Source organism: Anopheles coluzzii, chromosome 3 (genome assembly GCF_943734685.1).
Source record: "Anopheles coluzzii chromosome 3, AcolN3, whole genome shotgun sequence".
In the NCBI taxonomy this organism is placed as follows: Eukaryota; Metazoa; Arthropoda; class Insecta; order Diptera; family Culicidae; genus Anopheles; species Anopheles coluzzii.
Window position 1 is genome coordinate 81,307,336 of NC_064671.1, and position 18,973 is coordinate 81,326,308.

At 45.7% G+C, this 18,973-nt stretch overlaps 3 protein-coding genes across 12 annotated transcripts in view; 1 reads left to right on the forward strand and 2 right to left on the reverse strand.

The window, feature by feature from the left end:
* The first annotated feature begins 74 nt into the window (after positions 1-74).
* Positions 75-5,393, forward strand: LOC120955197 (uncharacterized). Of its 2 annotated transcripts, XM_040375810.2 has the most exons (8): positions 75-293; positions 357-1,146; positions 2,532-2,624; positions 2,818-3,664; positions 3,747-4,165; positions 4,235-4,472; positions 4,540-4,623; positions 4,694-5,393. In XM_040375810.2, the coding sequence occupies exons 2-8, from the start codon at positions 674-676 to the stop codon at positions 5,276-5,278; spliced, it is 2,739 nt and encodes a 912-aa protein (XP_040231744.2). In that variant the 5' UTR covers positions 75-293; positions 357-673; the 3' UTR covers positions 5,279-5,393. The 2 variants fall into 2 exon arrangements, with proteins under 2 accessions (XP_040231744.2, XP_040231745.2); XM_040375811.2 differs by lacking the exon at positions 2,532-2,624.
* LOC120955195 (WD repeat-containing protein 35) lies at positions 5,252-14,725 on the reverse strand. 2 transcript variants are annotated; one of them, XM_040375807.2, is made up of 6 exons: positions 10,829-14,725; positions 10,430-10,720; positions 9,799-10,368; positions 9,319-9,727; positions 9,145-9,248; positions 5,252-7,608 (listed from the first exon to the last, which is right to left on the reverse strand). In XM_040375807.2, exons 1-6 carry the CDS (start codon positions 10,850-10,852, stop codon positions 5,413-5,415), a joined length of 3,594 nt encoding a protein of 1,197 aa, XP_040231741.2. In that variant the 5' UTR covers positions 10,853-14,725; the 3' UTR covers positions 5,252-5,412. The 2 variants fall into 2 exon arrangements, with proteins under 2 accessions (XP_040231741.2, XP_040231740.2); XM_040375806.2 differs by lacking the exon at positions 10,829-14,725 and having other exon boundaries at positions 10,430-10,820.
* A 121-nt stretch (positions 14,726-14,846) lies between these two features.
* The window catches only part of LOC120955199 (protein yippee-like), a 94,448-nt gene continuing 90,321 nt past the window's right edge, over positions 14,847-18,973 (reverse strand). For 7 of the 8 annotated variants that reach the window (XM_040375816.2, XM_040375815.2, XM_049609436.1 and 4 more), the window contains one exon: positions 15,252-18,958. In XM_040375816.2, the coding sequence (XP_040231750.1) occupies positions 18,869-18,958 (90 nt within the window). In that variant the 3' untranslated portion in view covers positions 15,252-18,868. Of the gene's footprint in view, positions 18,959-18,973 lie in introns of all 8 variants that reach the window. The other variant, XM_040375819.2, reaches the window with a different exon arrangement.

Below are 18,973 nucleotides of genomic sequence, written 5' to 3' on the forward strand. Positions count from 1 at the left end.
CGGCAAAAATCACTATCAAACATTCTTCCAGTGTGCAAAAATCGGCATTCGTCGAAACCTATATCTGCGCCGATGAGTCTACGCCCTTTTGCTACATTCTTGGAAGCTATGCAAATTCCAATCGATCGCACCTAAACAGTTGTGTCAATATAAATATCACAAGAACCAAAAAAAAAAGCGCACACCAATCAAATAAATAAGCGCCCACCCTGTTCTGTGCTGCAAGCCCTTTCTGCCTCGCCGCATTTTGGACATCTATTATTCGCGCGTTTGATAGCAAGCCACACAGATAGGTAAGTGGTATAACAAAAAAATGCCTTCTCGCGCAAGATAACGACCTCGACTTCCCCGTTTAGCCCTACGACGACGCTGGCAGCCGGACTTTGATGTGATCGATTACGGACAGCCAGTTCGCTATGTACCATTCGACTGAACGGATGCGCGACAGTTGAAGTGTTCGACGTCGGTGAGTTCGTTCGGTCAGTTTTATCGGTGCCCGAGGTGTGAATCGATGCCGTTATCTAATCAAACGAGCTGGACAGTTTCCCTCACTTTCATCTAAACTCCAGCCTCTGTGCGTGTGTGTTTGTGTGCTCCCAGTACAAAGCGTTTGTTCGCTAGTTTGTGTCGTGCCCATCAAAAAGCGCTTTTTTGAATCCCAATCCTCAAAAACATGCATCCAATACGTCCGCCAATTCCACCAAAACCACGGCTACCTACAGCGGCGGTACACAATCGAGACTTTCGGGACAGTGGAATTTCCGTTTCGGATGACCCGTCCGCATCGACCGATTCGCTCCGGCAGCCGATTAGCACCTCCGATAGCAGCCCCGCCACACCCACACCCGGCACACCGAGCGCAGTGCGCCAATTAGCGAGTCGGTTTGAGTCGATCGCCCTGCGGCTAAGCAGCCCAACCCTACAGCGAGCGACGCTCGGAGACTCGGATGGCGGAACACCGCCACCATTACTGCGCAAACCATCCACAACGATGCAGAAGCTGCAGATGACGGTCGGGAGCAGCCTTGCCGTTGGCAGTCAGGCTAAGCCACATTCAATCCTGCGCCCGTCGGCGCACGATCGTACCCACATTTCGCGCCGGGCGAGTGCCATCGCGGAAAGGATATACGATGCGGTGTACGAGAGGTAAGACGCGTGAGTCACGGAGCTGAAGTAGGTAAACATCGGCGCAGTACGACCTTCCGCGCACTGATAAGCTGATGGTTGGCGAGCGATAACGTATTGCGCGTTCTGCCACCAGGGAAGGTACTCCCGAGGGGGGAGGAAATTTACAATCAATGGATTTATTTTCCATTAAAACGCCCGGCCGCTCTCTTTTTCCCGATAATAATCCCGGTGAATCATTGTCGCAATCGGGCAGGGCCTGGGCGCGTGCGTGGGCTAGGGACTAGTTTGCCAATGGCAGACATTATGCCCGTACCGAGGATGCTTTAAATAGATGCAGGCAGGCGGGTGCTATCAGCTTTGTCTGTTATTTGGATAGCATTTGCTTGAAAAAGGATCAGAGAAGTGATTCATCGCAGGAGATCCTACTTGATGACGTCGCAAAGATATTGATGTTTGATGCCGTCTGCCAGTAGCACTGCATGTGACTGCATCTGGCAAAGCACAATATCAGAAAGAAACATTGGAGTAGATTTAACACCTATAACACATAAACAATGTTCTAAATATCTGGACATATTAGTCCAAAAAGTTCTGTCACATCTAAAGCAGAACCAAAGCGTTGGCAGAGAAGATGACGACAATTGCCAATGGTAGGATAGCTATTTCTTGGATTGATCGAATGAACTTACTTTTGGTATAACAATAGTTGTATAAGAGGGATGTTGTCATCCAGAAACAAAACTTAGGATCGTTCTTGTGTGTGGACGTATAGTGGACAATCAAACATAAATAGCGGTGTTACATACCACGATTAAGCTCTGGGCTTCCAGGTCTGGCAAAGCAATGTGTACATGTATTGTATCTATCGTGGGTACTACTGCAATATATTAACTAAACCACAGTCCTAACTGTCGCATTTGCCGTAACCATAGCGACCTTAAAATCCGTAAGCTCAGCAGACTTCATTAGGATTAGTTTTTTTTAAACTGCCCCATTCTGAGCCATTGCAATCAGAACTTATTTATGCTACGTAACTTCAAAGTCTGCGTTCTATAGGGAAGATCTGGATGGGAATTGAACCATATTCAACCTTCCAGAAGGCTATGAGTCTAAGCGTGTAAAAGGAAATGATTGTGTTCGCCTCCAAGACGAAAAAACTCCTGTAGTCACGAAGCATATGAATGCAGATATATGTCCCGAAAGTAATTACGAGAAACTCTAATAACTTTGACCAATTAGTTCCTTAGTGGATTGATTGACGATCAATGAATTGTACAACAGGAATCGATGACGAATGCAGTTATTTATCTACACTAGAAAATCGACCACGATCATAGATAGCAAATGCTTCTGAAGCATTTCTCATCAATAGCCTTCCCCATCTTGTGTACCTCTTCAAACAGAGACCGTCCGAAAATTCAGGAAAAAGACCATGCCCTTGACGAAGAGTTAGAAGATCCAACCTCCACCGATGGCTATTCTTCCTTTGAGTCATCGTGAGTACATGCTTTCGATGTCCGCCCGTAGTCCGCTTTCGTTGTGTCTCCAAATGTTATGCGTCCCAATGTGTTTACGCTTTCGTTCCTTGGTGCAGTGAATGGTGGGATTCCCCAGTCTTGCTTACTAATTTTGTGCACGTCTACATCCGCTAGAAATGTTTGCCTAATTTCGTCACCCCCCTTTCTTCAGCTCCGATGACGATGATGATCGAACAGCACCGGACTATTCCACACGAAATCGCTACTACTCGATAACGCTGAATCGGGAAGAGTCCTCCCCAGTGTACGACATGATCGTCGAGGAAGACCACATTCGCAAGGTGATCAGCGAGCTGATCGAAAAGGAGCAGAAGTACATCGAAACGCTTGACCAAGGTATCCGCAACTACGTGCCGGCAATGTACGCCCAGACACTGCCGGCAGCGCTGCGCGGCCAGCGCAACGTGATATTCATCAACCTGGAGGAGATACTGCGCACCCATCGGGATCATCTGCTGCCCGATCTGGAGCGGGCCGCCAATCTGTCCTCGTCGCCGCAAGCCTCAATCAGCAGCGGCCAGATGGCCGAGAAGGTAGCGGAAGTTTTCCTGCGCTACATCGAGAGCGAGCGGTTCTACTGCTACGTACAGTTTGCGATGCACCAAGCAGATTCGGAATCGTTGCGGCTACGGTTCCACGACTACTTCCTGAAGATTCAGCACGATCTGGACGACAGGCTGGGGCTGAACAGTTTGATGCTGCAGCCGATCCAACGGCTACCCCGGTACAAGCTGCTGCTGAACGAGATGGTAAAGGACCTGCTGAAGGATGACGATGGCAAGCGCACGATGAGCCGCAGGACGGCGCTGCTGTGCAAGGTGGACAAGCGCATCAGCATGCTGATCGATCGGGTCAATCAGGCCATCAGCGTGCACGACATTCGGCAGTGCAGTGGCAGCCAGGTGGCGACGGGCTCAAGCTTAAAGCATGGTTCGGATGTACCGCTGACGCTGATACTACAGCCGGAAGGCAATAGGAACCCGGTTAGAGATACACCCGTAAGTAGCAGGAAACGTTGAAGCAAACCTGCACTGAAGAACTGTCCCTAACCGAAACGGTGTTGTGCTCCCTATCTTACAGATCAATCTGCTCTACCAAGGGAAATTCCAGCGTCTCTTCGCCGTCGACATCTACGACACGAACGTACGCCGCAAGTACAGCGGGAAGCTGTTCGTGTTCGAAAAGCTGCTCCTGTACGTAGAAATCGTTCGCGATCGGTTGGAGTATCGGGGCCATTTCAACGACAACGAAGTGTGCTACCTGGAGGAGGGCAAAAACCGTCTCATACTCTACGCCGGAGGACGTGGCATGCTAGAAATTAGCGTGCAGTTCGAAACAAGCACCGAGCTGCAACCGCTGGTAGCATTAGTGCACACGATGACAAAATCTGTGATATACGACTCGGTGGAGATTGAGGCTCGTGTGTCTTCGCACATTGTGGAGAGCGTGGAAGAGGAGGAAAATCTATCGCAAGATGTCACCAATGAAGCTGATAGTTGGTAAGTTGAATGCAATGATCAATATCTGATACTTTTAGTAATTCATTCAAATCTTCACTCAACTTCCAGGGACGAACAAAAGCTAACCACATCCCTGGTCGATGCGCAACAGCAGTTCCTGGAGGTGTTAAAGGCAAACCGCAGCTTCTACCTAGACACACTCAGCATGGAGGTAAAGACGAAGCTAACAACGTTTATCGGTGCGTTCGAAGCCATCATGGAGCTTCATCGCCGGATCCTGCAAGACCTTTCCCAACCGCTGATGGATCCCGACCGGATATGTCAGTGTTTTGACCGATACTTAAGGGTACGTTACAATGATCTCACACTGACTTACCTTGGCGGCATCTGAGCAGGAATGTTTCGTCTTACAGACTGATGTGTTCGATCCCTACTTCGACTACCTCCGTGAGTTCCGGAAGGCTACGAAACTGATCCAACACTGCCAAACACCTTCGGTAAGCATCCGTGCTACACCCCAAAGGAGGAACCCGCTTGCTAACCTTTCGTGAATCTTCTTCCTGGCAGAACTTTAACAACCGTGTCGCGCCCACGGTCAAGCAGTTCACATTCCTCTGCATCGAGCATCTCCAAGAGTACAGCCGCTACTTCAACGTACTGATTGTGAAATACTCGGAAAACAGTACGCTCAACATCCAGATCGACACGGAACTCTTCCAGCGGCTCGCGTACGTGCTGGTGCATCTGAACACGTACCGCAACAATCTGACGCTCAACTACGAGCTGTTCCTGATCGACGAGCAGGCGGCGGCCTGTGGCTTTGTCTGCTACAACGAGCGTGTCGCGGTGTCGAACCCACCGAACCCGGCCGATGCCGGTCCGTGCCGGCTGTTCCTGTGCGAAAGGGCCGCCATCTGCGTGAAGGTACAGGACGTGGCCGAGCACGACCAGCAGGAGGAACGGTTTGTACGCGTTCTGTTCGTCGATCGGTTTCAGGGCCGCGGTGCACCGATGCGCCTGCGCAAGAGTAAGCGTGCGCTACAGCGCCTCAACTTCCTGTTCGAGGGGCAAAAGTTTCGGATCGATTTCGCGACCGCCCAGGACCAGAGCACGTTCTACAGCAGCTACGTGAATCGGTACATCATGATATGATCTATTTGTTTCTGTTTCACACGGTGTTACAGCTGTGCGGGGAGTAGGGTTTGGGTCTGTGCATTTCCCGGACGCCTGGATCTACCAAATACACACCGAAAGATCTCAGACACAACCACACTGCTAGATGCTTCTTAGATCTCGATAGCGCCCTTTGCCGGTGCTATGACACGATGACAGAGCGGGCAGGTCTTGCGGGTACCGATCTCGAGCGGGCTGGCCAGATGGTAGCACCCGGTGCACTGCCACGCCCCGGTCGGATTGGTCAGTGGCTGGCCGGACGCCACGCACGGCGGGAACCGGCTGCCGCAGCTCGGGCAGAGCGTGCTGCAGTCGGCGACCGGTGTCTCGCAGGTGAAGCAGCTGATGTGCTTCGCCTTCCCGTCCAGCGGGTCGTACCGGGAGAAGATTTCGATCGCCAGCTCCTCGTACTGCTGCCGGCGTGCCTCCGAGAGCGTTTCGAGCGATTCCAGCTTGATGAATGCTTTCGAGCAGGTGCCGAACGACCGGTCGGCACAGCTGGCGAGGGCGAGCAGCGCGTACAGCGCCTCCACCTCCAGCACGTCCTCGTAGTCGCGCAGCCGGAGCGCCGTCACCACGGCACTGTGCAGCAGGCCCGACCTTAGCTGGCGCTGTGCCAGCAGCATGTAGTGGTACGCCTCCGCCTGGTGCCAGATCTGCTCGATCAGCACGGCATCTTCGGGGCTGAGCTGCGCGAGCACGACCGCTCTACTGCCGGCCGCCTGCACCGCCAGCTGCTTCTCGATGTGTTCCTCCGCCAGCAGCCCGGACAGCACGTACAGCTGCTTAATGCGCACGTAGTCCGAACGCTTGTCCGCCTCTGCCTCGGCCATCTTCACCAGCAGCCGGGCCGCGTCCAGGTACCGGCCCGCCTTGCGCTGCAGCTCGATCGCTTCCGGCAGCTTGCCCTCCTGCAGCAGCTGTGCCGCGTGCTTGCTGAGCAGCGTGTTGATCTGCGGCATCCGGTACTTCTGGGCCAGCTCGACCGCGAGACCCCACTGGCGTAGGGCGATGCACGTCGACACGGCCGACTTCACATCGCCGAGCTTCAGGTAGGCGGCCACCGACTGCTCGCACATCCCGACCGTCGCGAGCTGCTGGCCGAGCTTCGCCAGCTGCGGGCTCTTCTCCGGCAGCCGGTGCATGCACCCGACCAGCTCGTCGTACTGCTCGAGCGCGTACAGCGCATCCATCAGGCCCTCCGTGTGGTGCGCCCGCTCGTAGTACTCCTTCGCGCTGTCCCACGCCCGCATGCTCATGTAGTGGTGGCCGATCTCGCACCACGCGCTCTCCATCTGCTGGTCCGAGATGCCGGGCCCGAGCCGGTACAGCTGCACCGTGCGAAACCAATCGCACAGCGTCTGGCGCAGCCGTATCGCGCAGTCCCGCCGGTCCACGTCCATGTACAGCTTTTCCGCCTCGTCAAACTCGCCGAAGAAAGCGGCTATCTCGGCCCGCTGCAGCGCCTCGAGCTGGATCGTTTTCAGCCGCTTGATCAGCTGCAGGCCGGGATAGTTGCTGCACCGGACGAACGCCGCCTCGGCCGTCTCGAGATCGAGCTTTTTGAGCGACGCTTCGGCCAGCAGCCGCCACAGCCGCGGGTGCGCATTGTCCTCGATGAATTGTTTCGCCTCGGCGATGCCGACGTGCGCCAGCAGGTCCTCGGTGTCGCGGAGCGACTTCACCCGCAGCTGCAGCAGATGCTCCTTCACGTTCGGTGTCGCGCCACCCTTCACAATGTCGTCCAGCAGGACGCCCGTTATCTCGAGCTCCTCGAAGTTACAGATGTAGCCGGAGCAGGTGATCGGTTCCTCCGGGTCGGCACCGCGCAGTATGTACATGCGCGTCTTCTCCATGATCGCCAGCAGCTGCGGGTTGTCCCGGGCCCAGCAGATTGCCCACACGTCCTTCCGCTCGATGTGCGCGGTCGAGGAGGCCGGTTCCGACTCGCTCGTATCGTCGCGCAGCGTTAGCGTCGTGAGCACGCCGTTGCAATCGATCATTGCGGCACGGGTCGAGTTGCTGTTGATCGCCAGCTTGTAGCTGCGTGCCTGCAGGTAGTGCCGATTGCGCAGCACGAGGTGGGGCAGCGTGTACTCGTGGATAAGACCACTTTCGCGCCCAACGAGCAGCAGATTCTCCGAGCAGGCGACGCAACAGATCGGATCCTGGCTCGGGTCGAGCTTGGGCGGGATTTCGTTCGCCGTTTTGGCGTCGAGATCGTTCAGCACCTCCAGGGCGGGCGTATCGTCGATGTGGTATTTTCGGTCGCGCTTCAGCTTCAGGTTAGCGTGCAGCGTTGAGGCACCCTTGAAGGAGAAGGTTAAGAGAAGTATTTTGAGCACATTGTAGTGAATTTACAGTGAAAATGTTTAAAATTGAGGAATAGCATACAGTGAAAATACGTCAATTGGTTCAAATATTACACTTATTAATGTTTTTTGTAGCACGATGTACCACAATGTCTTACAATATTATGGAATTAGTAGAATAATAAAATAAAAATAATCGATTTTCATTGAAATGTGGCAAACTACGACCACGCAACGAAGACCATTGATATCCTAGAACTACAATCAAAGATAATAAATAATGTAATACAGGATTTTTCAAATCACTTTCGATTGTGCACATCATTATTCACCGCCTTCAAGATGTTTTTCAACAGCTGTCAAATGGTACAATTGCATCATAATAAAATTTCAATTCTTACACATGATTTTCAACACACCAAAAAGAACTGTCAAACTCAATCCAGCTTAAGACGTGTTGAAAATCATGTGGAACAGCTGATACAGGGTTTACCAAGTTAATTTCGAATGTTTTAAACATTGCTTTTAACCGCGTGCAAGAAGTTTTTACACATCACTCTGATATTCCATCAGAATAATTGAAAGAGTTGCAAATCATGCTGAAGAAATTTTAAAAAATACTACAGGTTTCTCCAAGTCAGTTTCGAATAAAAACATTGTTATTCACCGCGTGCAAGATGTCAATCCACATCAATCTTATATTTCATTTCCATCATAATAATTTTTAATTTCTTCAGCATGATTTTCAACAAGCCTTGCGCTGGATTTGGTTTGACAGTTCTTGATTGTGTGGTGAAAATCTTGTGTTACAGGGTTTTCCAAGTCAGTTTCGAATGTAAACAATGTTATTCACCGCATCTAAGATGTTTTTCAACAGCTGTCAGATGGTTTATTTGCTTCAAAATGAAATTTCAGTTTCAACACATGATTTTCAACACATAACAAAGAACTGTCAAACTCAATCCAGCTTAAGTCGTATTGAAAATCATGTTTGAGATATTAAAAATTATTGTGATGGAAATGAAATGTCAGATTGATGTGGATTAATATCTTGCACGCGGTGAATAACAATGTTTACATTCGAATGTGACTTGGAAAACCCTGTAAAAATGAAAATTCATTTTAAAGCAAATAAACTATTTGGCAGTTGTTGAAAAACATCTTAAATGCGGTGAATAATTATGTGCACATTCGAAACTGACTTGGAAAACCCTGTAAATTATTGTGATGAAAATGCAATATTAAACAACTGTTGAAAATCACATCTTGCAAGCAATGAAAAATGTTGTAGACATTGGCAATTGTCTCGGAAAACCATGTAAATGAAGAAATTATGAAATAAACAAATCAATAAAATGAGGAATTAAATCAAGGATTGGAATTACTTGAAATAAAATTGGTAAAAAAATTACCAAAGAGTTAGACAAAATAACAAAAATGCTAAAACAGCTACATTACTATAATAAAATATAAATAAAAAAAACTAAATAAAATTTATAAAATATTGTAGGAAGAACTTCCTTACGACGATACCTTTGGTGTATGATAATGCCAGAGCAGAAAATGATCCTTCGAGGCCACAATCACGTGCGATGAGTTCATCGTTATAAATTCGGGCCGTATGTCGATATATTTCGCTAAAAAAATACTCCAGAGCATGTGAATTAAACGTTCAAGTTAAACTGTCCTCGTGCCACAAACACTCACAATCCACCGTCGTGCTGATCGAGTTGCACACCAGCAGCTGGTACATCAGCTCCTTGCCCTTGCCTTCAGCCACAATGCTAAACTCCTTCCCGGTCATGCGCGTTTCCACCGCCAGCACGCAGTGGTCCACCGACGCCGCCATCGACATCAGTGCATCGATCTGCTTCGCGTAGCACTGGTTCGAGTTGGTGTCCCAAAAGGTAACCGTGTCGACCTCGTCGCCACCGCCGCCGCCGATCGCTATCGCTTCCTGGTAGCAAACGGTACGGTTGAAGTAGCACCAATTGTAGTCCGGCCGGATGTTCGCGAAGTAGATGAACGAATCCACCGACAGCGCGATGCGCAGCGATTTGCCCTCCCAGGAGAGGGAGGTGATTTCTTTGCCCGGAATTTTCAGCGTCCGAATGTGCTGCGCGGGGGAAGGAAATTGTTGTTTAAAACGCTTTTCAATTGCCCCGAACACCCCTCCCGGACACTTACCACACCGTACGGCGTGTAGAACATCACCTGGCTGCTATCCTTATCGCTGGCCAGGTTCGTCTTCATGCCGCACACGGCCAGTATCGTACCGTCGTGGTTCCACATGCACGAGATCGCCTGCAGGCCCGTGTCCACCACCACCGGCGCATCGTCGTTCTCGTTGCGCATCAGCTGCATGCGCCCGTTCTCGTAGCATATCGCCAGCACAGGCCGGCTCGGCGAGGTGCCCCGGTGGAACCAGCACAGCCCCACCACCGTCACACTTTTGGCCGGCGTCAGATACACGCACTGCACGTGCAGCTTCATCACGAAGATGCCCTGGTTGTCGTACAGGTGCACCTCGCCGTTCTTGATGCTGAACAGCAGCAGCCGCCCGTCCGGGCTCCACTGCACCCCGGTCAGCGATACGCTCTTCAGCTCCTTGCCCCAGATGCGGTTGCCGTCGACCGAGCCAACGATGACCGTGCCGTCCTCGTACACGATGCAGATCTTCTGCCCATCGCCCGTCCACGCCATCCCCCTGACGGTGCTCTTCTTCCGATCGTTCGTCATCTCCTCGTACCAGGAGCCCTGCAAGCGCATCGGTAGTTGAGTCAAGTCAATCTATACAAACGCACTCGGGGTTTCGTACCTTGTACAGCATCCACACCATGATGACGCCATCCTTGTCGGAGGAGGTGAGCTTCTGCTGCGACTCGTTCCACGTTACCACCTGGATGGCCGATTTGTGGCCCTCCAGCGTTTGGTTCATGGACAGGTTGCTCGCCTGCAGCGCTTTGCCCGGCTGGGCCGACACCGCCGTACTGCTGGCCTGCTCCAGCTTCAGCACCTTCAGCAGCCCATCCTCGCCGCCGACCGCCACGTACCCCTGGTCCTTGTTCCAAGCGATACAGTTCAACCGCGTGTTGTTCGGGATTGCAATCTGCGGGAACGAACCAAACGACGAACCTCCGGTTAATCCGTAGAAGAGGGCAGAGGGCCAATAAAAAAACATGGCGCACGCACAGCAGAGCCGCAGCTGCTACCTTACCTTTTTGCTCAGATAAATAAACATTTTGCCAATGTTCTTGCACTTACAAATCTTAACCAATCGGTGGCGAAGCCACTCGCAAACAGGCAAATCACTTTTTTCACGGATTTTATTCCTTTTACTTCACAATTTTAACCCTCCAAAAGCAGCCGCCGACGGCAGCGAACCGACCAAAACCGTGAAAGAAAGCCCCGTTGTTTGCGACGACCTGTTTTTGTGTTGGTTGGTTGGTTGCGCAGGTTGCCATAACGACCGACCTGACAGTTCGATCGACGCACGACTGCACGCACACAGCCGAAGGGGCACAGCGCGCATACACGGAGCGAAAGAGCGCGCGCGAAAGAAGAGCAGAGCAAAAGGAACGAAAAGCAAACCTGGAGCAAAGAAAAAGCACTTGTTTGTAAACAAACGCACCTGTTGCGTGCGGCTTTCCCTGCTCGCTCTCCGCTAAACAGTTCGGATGCCAGCACAAGAGAGAAAAAAAAAAAGCTACAAACGCTTTGAATGGTTATTTTTGTAAATTAAGTGTTGTCTTTACGTTTACGGTTTATTTTTCACCTTATATTATTATCATGTTTGCATTAAATTGATTAGGTTTATATATAAGTAAACGCTGTTTTATGCTGTCTCGCATGTCTCGGGTGTTCTTTTTTTTAATTCTTTTTTTTTCGTGTTTTTCTTCTCCTTTCGTTCCATTATTTTTCTTTATTTTCTTTTTTCTCTTTCATCGGTGGCTAAAATGGTCATCTTTCCAGTGCTTTTGTGTGTGTTTTGCTCTTCTTCTGTTTTCCTCTCTGGCGCTATTTTCTGTTTTTCGTTTGATAGATATTGACGTTTTGGTTTATTTGTTTTTATGGTGTATCGCATTGTTTTTTTTTTTGTTCTTTTTTTGCTAGCTATATTAAACCCAAATGTTTTGTTGTATTGCAACAGTTTGCGATGTTTTCTTCTTAAAAAAACCTTTTTAGCTTCAAATTTGGACGATTTTCAAATGTTAGCTTTTTTCCATTTTTACTATTTACGTTCATCGTGTAACACACGTTTCAAATTTGAAACGTTTGCCGGCACAGACACACGCCAGGCTTTCAATTTAATGAGATTGATTTCTTTTCCACCATCCTTCGTCAAGCCAGTAGTAGGTAATACAACGCCAACAGTAGGTGAGTTATGCTCCCGTTCGTTTCGGTACGGGCTAACAGACCCGTAATATTTCTAATCGCAAAAAAAAAATGCTGGGTTTTATCGCACCCACAACACACACACATCATGCGCCAGAGATGCTGTTATGATTTGGTATTTAGTTTATTTCGTTACACCCCCTGGTCCTAGTCCTTCCTTCGCAGTGTCGCTCGCTTCCCTTCACAACAGTGTGATTTGTCCTGCATTCAAAATTTCCAGCAATTCCAGCAGTCAGCCTGTCAACTTTGTTCCTTTTCTCCCCTTGTGTTATGCCTTGCTTCCTTAACATTCTGAGATTTCTTAGTGCCTTTCTAATTGTTTTTCGCTATTATACCCTTTTTCGGTGTGATTTGTTTGTTTGTTTGTTCATTTTTTCATAAATAAAAATCATTCGTAGAAAAATAGAATAAAAACTATGCCTTTTGAAAGATTGCTGTGTAAAGTTTTATGTATGTGCCGTTAATTTGTTTGTTTGTTAGGTTCTATGATCCTTCAGCCTGTTGTGTCACTCACTCTTTGCTTTCTCTATCGTTTCGACTTTTGCGCCGGCATTTAGATTTTCATCTATTTGTTGAATGTAAATATGTGTTATTTTTCTTGTTTTCTGTTTTATTTTGCTTTATTTACTTTTCATTTCCTATTGCAGTTCTGCCTAACGGGTTTTTTTTCTCTTTGTTTTAAAAAAAATCACTATTCTTTTCTGAGCACTTCTTGCATTTTCCCTTTTCACTATTAGTTTTGGTCGTTCGCAGTTCTGTGTTCTGTGTAAAAATTTACCCTTTCTTCTGATTTGCTCCTTACCTTAAGCTTTCACATCTTTCCCTCTGTCCTACAATGATATAAATTTGCTTGTTTCCGTTTATCGTTTTAGAATACTGAACCATGTGTTTTTCATTAGCAGTACAAATTGTTTGATAAATCTTTTGCTGCTTGAATATGATTTTGCCATTGATCCATTTCATCAGAATTGACACCCTCTTGCAGAAGAAAAGATTGTGCGAGAACGAAAAATACACAAATCAAACGTACTTAAACACAACTTCTTACCAGGCACCAACTAGCTGACTCCACCACACGCAAAACGAGCCGAAATCACACATTTACTACGAACATTGATTTAGCCTATCGACTTCGACTGCTCGAACGGAGAAACTGGTCCAAAGGAAGGCCACAAACAAAGGTCGAAAACTCTCACCAATTCCACTCTGACCACTGGAATATCGAACGTTCTTAATCCTTTCTCGTATTTTTTGTTTTTTTGTTTTTTTTTTTTTTGCATTAGCCTCACCTGGACCAAACGATAAGCATCATGGCACCTACTTCCAGTGCTTGTATGCACATTCATACACAAATACACAATCATGAATCGTTAAATCGCTACAAGCTATCCTGACCAAGTAGTACCGGGTAGTTACTAGTTATTATTATTATTATCTGCATATGAAAATGACATCACGACACGGAACGGTTCCAGCGCCACGTTTTCAATTTTTGCTCCCAGCGCAAGCAATAGTGTTTCGATTAATACTTTTCTTTTTCTAGCTCATTTCTCATGTATCGTTTCACTTTACTAATGTCGTTTGGGTTTTTATTTTCAGCACCAACTATTGATTCGTTTTTGTTTTTTTTTTGGTTCTATTTTAAGTTAGATCATGTTTTAACTAGTCTGTTTGCTCTTCTCCACTTTCTTGCTTCATGTCTGTTTTTCTTTCTTTTTTTCAATTATCACAATTTTTAGCTGATCATTCTTTTTTAATACTCATTTTTTTATAATTAGCTGTTGATTTAGATATTTTCAATACTAACACAATAAATAAATTTAATGATAAAACAATATTTTAAAATTAGAAAACAATCAAAGAGATGAATGTGAATTATATTTAAAGGCAAAGTAAGAAACAAATAGTTGCATCGTATAAAAATTAAACAAGCTTATCACTTATATTACCCTTCACAACATGCATCGAGCATCATTGCATCCAAGCCAAATTTTCGCCTTTATTTAATAGAATAACGAATGCATAAACGTTGCCTATCATTCGCACTATCAGTAATGTTTATAGCAAGCCTAACTCGATTCGTGAAAGCTATTCCCCTTGGAAAGGTTTGTTTGGTTCGCTAATTTCGCTTGCTTCCTTTATCAGCAGTATTATTTAAAAAAAAAAAATTAAAAACGATCAGTGAGTGCTCGTTTCACTGCATATCCTAAACACGATTTGCGCTACCGATGGCTTGAAATTTGGTTCTATTTGCTCGCTTTTCTCACCTCCCTTCGTACTAAATGCGACATGAATATGAAACATGGCATGGGCTTGGTGGTACACGATGAAGCACAACTCTACGACGGCGACGACAAACGACGACAAACGACGAGGACGATGATGAGGATGATTACTATAGTGATTTATGGTGGTTTCGACATACTATACGATTCACGCAATTCTCCACGCTTGAGAGAGAGCACAGTGCAATTGTCTGCATGTATGAGGACGAAGAAGAAGCGATCAGAATGGTTCGATTGATGTTATTTAGAGTGTGTATGAGTGGGCACTACGAGAACTATGTTTCCTTTTTGCTTTTTTTTTGTAATTGTGCTTTTATGATTAGTTTTCAACAATATAACAAAATAGAAACCATGTCAAAATAGTGAAATAGTAAAATATTAAATGAAACAATGTAACAATGAGAAAAGATAATCAATAAATTCAAGACGAGAAAACAAGAAAGAGAAAACAATGACAATAAAACGAACAAGAATTCGAAAATTCCACCAACCAACACCAACACCAACCAAGTAGAAGTGGGAAATAACAAATGAATAAAAAAAAACTTAAACAACTTTTACTGAAACAGTTAAGAGTTTTATTTGATAGACTTTTATAAGATTTTTTTGTTTGCTTGCCTGCTTTCGAGCTTTCAATGTTTTTGTTTTGTTTTCTTCTCTCATACACGTTTGTTATCGCTTCTTCATGTGTGTCTTCTATACTTATATTTATCCCATTCATTCGGGGGGTTTTCCCTCTCTCTTTCTCTTTCTCTCTCTCTCTCTTTCTTTCTCTCTCTCTCTCTTTTCTCTTTCTCTATTTATTCGCATATCGCAGTATTCAACATATTATCTAGTAATTACCTCATTTGTATATATCTCTTACATCCTACAAAGTGTATAAAGTAATTATTCTGTAGTTTATTTTTCTTACTTTTCGTGTATGTGTATGTGTGTGTGTGTTTTTTTCGTATTTTATGTTTTTACACTTATTCTACTATTTTTCGTGTATGTGTTTTTTTAGCGTATAGTTTCGATCACTTTTCATTTCTTTTTTTTTTTTCCTTTTTGTTCAATCATCGCTCAATTACTGCAAAGAAATAGACTCGTTCATCATCCCGTTCCACTTACTAATCGTTTCTGTTTCTTTTTATCTTTTATCCTTTTCTTGCACGTTGCAAACACCGCAAACAGTCCCGAAAAAGTTAACAAATGTGAAACCACTGAAAGTAAATGTTATAAAATAGATGTTTCCGGAACTTTATCCTTCTCTTTTGCCTCTTTCGTCTCGCTCACTCGTCGCGCTTCATTTTTTTTTTCGTTTCAAATCACTCTGTCCTTCGCGCTGTTTATGATAGCGATGGTAAGTGTACTGGAAAAGGAAACCCTTTTTGACTTAACAGTGAAAGTGCAAACAAAAGCTGCCGCTTTTATTATCAACTGATTTTTTTTACCTCATCTGTTTTATAAGCTCAAGTAGCTTTTTCTAGAAAGTATTTCTGTTTTTTTTTAATGAAACGTGCATAGCAACATAATTAATAGTAATATAAAAGCTACTTTTCTTGTGTCAAATACAAAAATCGTAGGAATTGCATTACAGTTTGCCACTCATTTCGCATTCATTCATCGCTTCCTTTCACAAAACGTCATGTTTTAACTCGCATACAGCCACCATTCAGCATCACACACCGATGATTCATACGTTTCGCTCGCATCACACATCACATCACATTATTCAAATCACTTTTTTTGTTTAAGGAAAGTAAAAAGCCTTACAAATTTAAAATAAAGTTTCCTTTCGTCGCCAACAGTTGTGGAAATAGTGGGTAAAAAGATAAAACAAAAAGATAAAAAAAGTATAATGAATGATTAGAATTATAACAAATAAAAGAAAAAAGGCAGGGAAAAAGGGAAAAACAATCATTTCAGCATAGAGAAACACGTTCAAACCGAAAGCTTCCACAAGAGATCACTTTGAAGGTTACAGAATTGGCTACCAAAACTACACTACGCAATGTGCATCAGGCGCTTTCGCTCGAAGCCTTTGCATATTATCGCTAGGGACAGAAAGGAAAGCTACATTAATATTTGCTATTTTTGCTGCCCAAACGCGTCGTCGTTCGATGCGCCGGGAGGGAGCGAATCCGATCGCTTCGATTGATCGAACCCGCCTGCCCCATTCTGGACGAGCTGGAAAGCGTCTCGTCACTTATTATTTAGGCGGTTATGTTCGTTTTGTCCATTGGTTTTATGTTTCTGCTTCGTGTGGTTCTCCAGTTCACTTAATCCTTCCGTATTTTGTATTGGTTCTATTGGCAGTAGGTTTTTGTTTTGTTTTTTTTTTCATTTTCTCTCATCTCTCTCATGCTTCCATTGCAACCCATGCGCCAGTTTTGCTACGTACTGTTTGAATGTTTCGTTTTTTTTGTTCTGATACTTTGTTAGGCTATCGTGAACTTAAGGAAATTAACGTTGCTGACAATGTGCTCACACTTTTACTGCTCTTCTTGTTCTATAGGGACAGCTGACACGGCCGGCGATCTTTCACAATTTTTTTGTATTTTTTTTTGTTGTAATTATTCAATTGTTTTCACGCTTCCCCTTTCCAAAACATGACGTTTTAACCCATTTGAAAAAATTTAGATCACATTCGCAGTTTTAAAGGATAGCAAGATGATGGACACAACAGTTTCACCCAAAACGAAAATTTAAGAGCTGATAGGTAGGTTAGTGTAAGAGCACGCACGCATACCGTAGACATTTATCCTTTTACAGCCTTCATTACGCATTCCCATACACGCACAAACACACAGACATATTGCACAAGCACTCACACGCCCATACAGCCACGCACGATTTACACCATTCCGCTAAATTGCCGAGTTGATTGATTTCGGTTTTGGTTTTCAGTTTAGTTTTGTCTTGTTTTTGTTTCCTGTTTTTTATATCTTTTCGATTTCTTTTTTAGTCTTCTTCTTTAGTTTTTCTTTTTTCTTTTTGGATGGGTGCGAAAGGAAATACCTTCTTCGCCTGTTTTTTTTTAACTTGCATTTTGAAGGTTTTGATTTTGTGTTTCTGTTTGTTCTTTGCTACTCGATCCAATGTCATAGTATTTTGAGTCCTTATCATCTATCACGATCACGCTCAATCACTTGCATTCCCTTGTTTCACTTATCGCATCTTCCACGCACTCTCTCTCACACACACACACATACACACAGCATAGCCGGGTTGCCGGTTGTGTCTGCTTAAAGTGTGGGGGATGTTTTTCTTTTATACCTGTTTGTTTTAAAAAACTAAAGCCTTAACCGTTAAATCGCGTTTTCTTTTTTGTATATTTCGACTAAAATACGATTGATGCAAATCACCCTACTACGCCGTTCAGTATCGAGGCATCGCGGGCGTCCGCTACTGATTTCAATAATCTTATGTGTATGTTATGAGTTTGTTCAGTGTTTAAATGATTAATGATTTCTGTATCTTCCTTGCGCTCTGCTCTTCTCCACACATTACGGATTCCCGTCTTCTTCTAAATCTAATATCACTCTCGCATTCCGTACGATTATTCCTTGCATCTCCTAGCAGACATACCATGCATTCGCACACTGCTTAACCTACACTTGCAAACTGAGCTCTCCTTTCCGTCTCTTCATGGTTGGTTTTGTTGTTCTTCAAATCATGTTCTAATGATATTTAAAAAAAACGTAGAAGCAAAAAACTTTCCCAACCTCGAAGTGCATGCTAATCATTATCAGAATACACACACACTTAGAGACACGCACACTCATGAAACGGAACCGACGGTCATAGGCGTGTGACGCAATGACAAACAAGGCAGGAGTTGTATTGGTTATCACGAGGGGCTGGGGCATCCGACCTTCCAAAAAACGCAAGGGCAGTATTTTTGATAGAAACTTTTCTCTGGGGAGTACGCGCCCACGTGCTTCCATCGAGCTTCCCCAAGGAACGAAACGGGACTGATGCAATCAAAAGTGACGAAATCGCTTTTGATTCCAAATCAACATTCCGCCCATTTCACACCGTCTTTATAAAACTAGCGTTAGTAAAACTTCTAGATGCAGCTGAAGGTAAGGACTAATCATCTCCGCCAGTGGAATCTAGCGCGCTGAACTAAAGGTACATTAGATTGGGTAGTTGCAAACATATTATCATCGCTCGGAGGGATTGTGCGGTCCTTAGCCGTCTCCATCTTTCTCTTTTCTCACAAAGTGTCACTGTGTGTGTGAGTGAGTGTGTTTGTGTAAAACGCTCTCTTGACCTCTGACCCAGCCGTACCAGCCAGCTGGGCGTTCCCTGGGTGCGTTTCTCGAGTGAACACAGAGAGCAGTGCACAGATGAAACCGGAATCGGAAACCTTTCACCCTCCAAACAACTTAGTGGGATGGAAAACTATCGGGGGAGATTAAACACCTGAACGCAAGTTGGTCTTCCGAGGGCTCCGAACTACCACACGACTATTTGCAAAAAAAATTGCAACTGTATCCACATTTTAGAAGGGGTTAATTTATCGCCGATGAGCTGCCACCGCTGCTGCTGCTATTGCTGCTAGTGCGGGTGCGCCGCACCGGCGACGCAAATCAATCCCAACCATTCTCCTTGATCATGTGCGCCAGCTCGATGATGTACTTGCCCTCCTTATACTTCTGGCTGGACTCGAACGCGTGTTCCTGCCAGGATGTAAG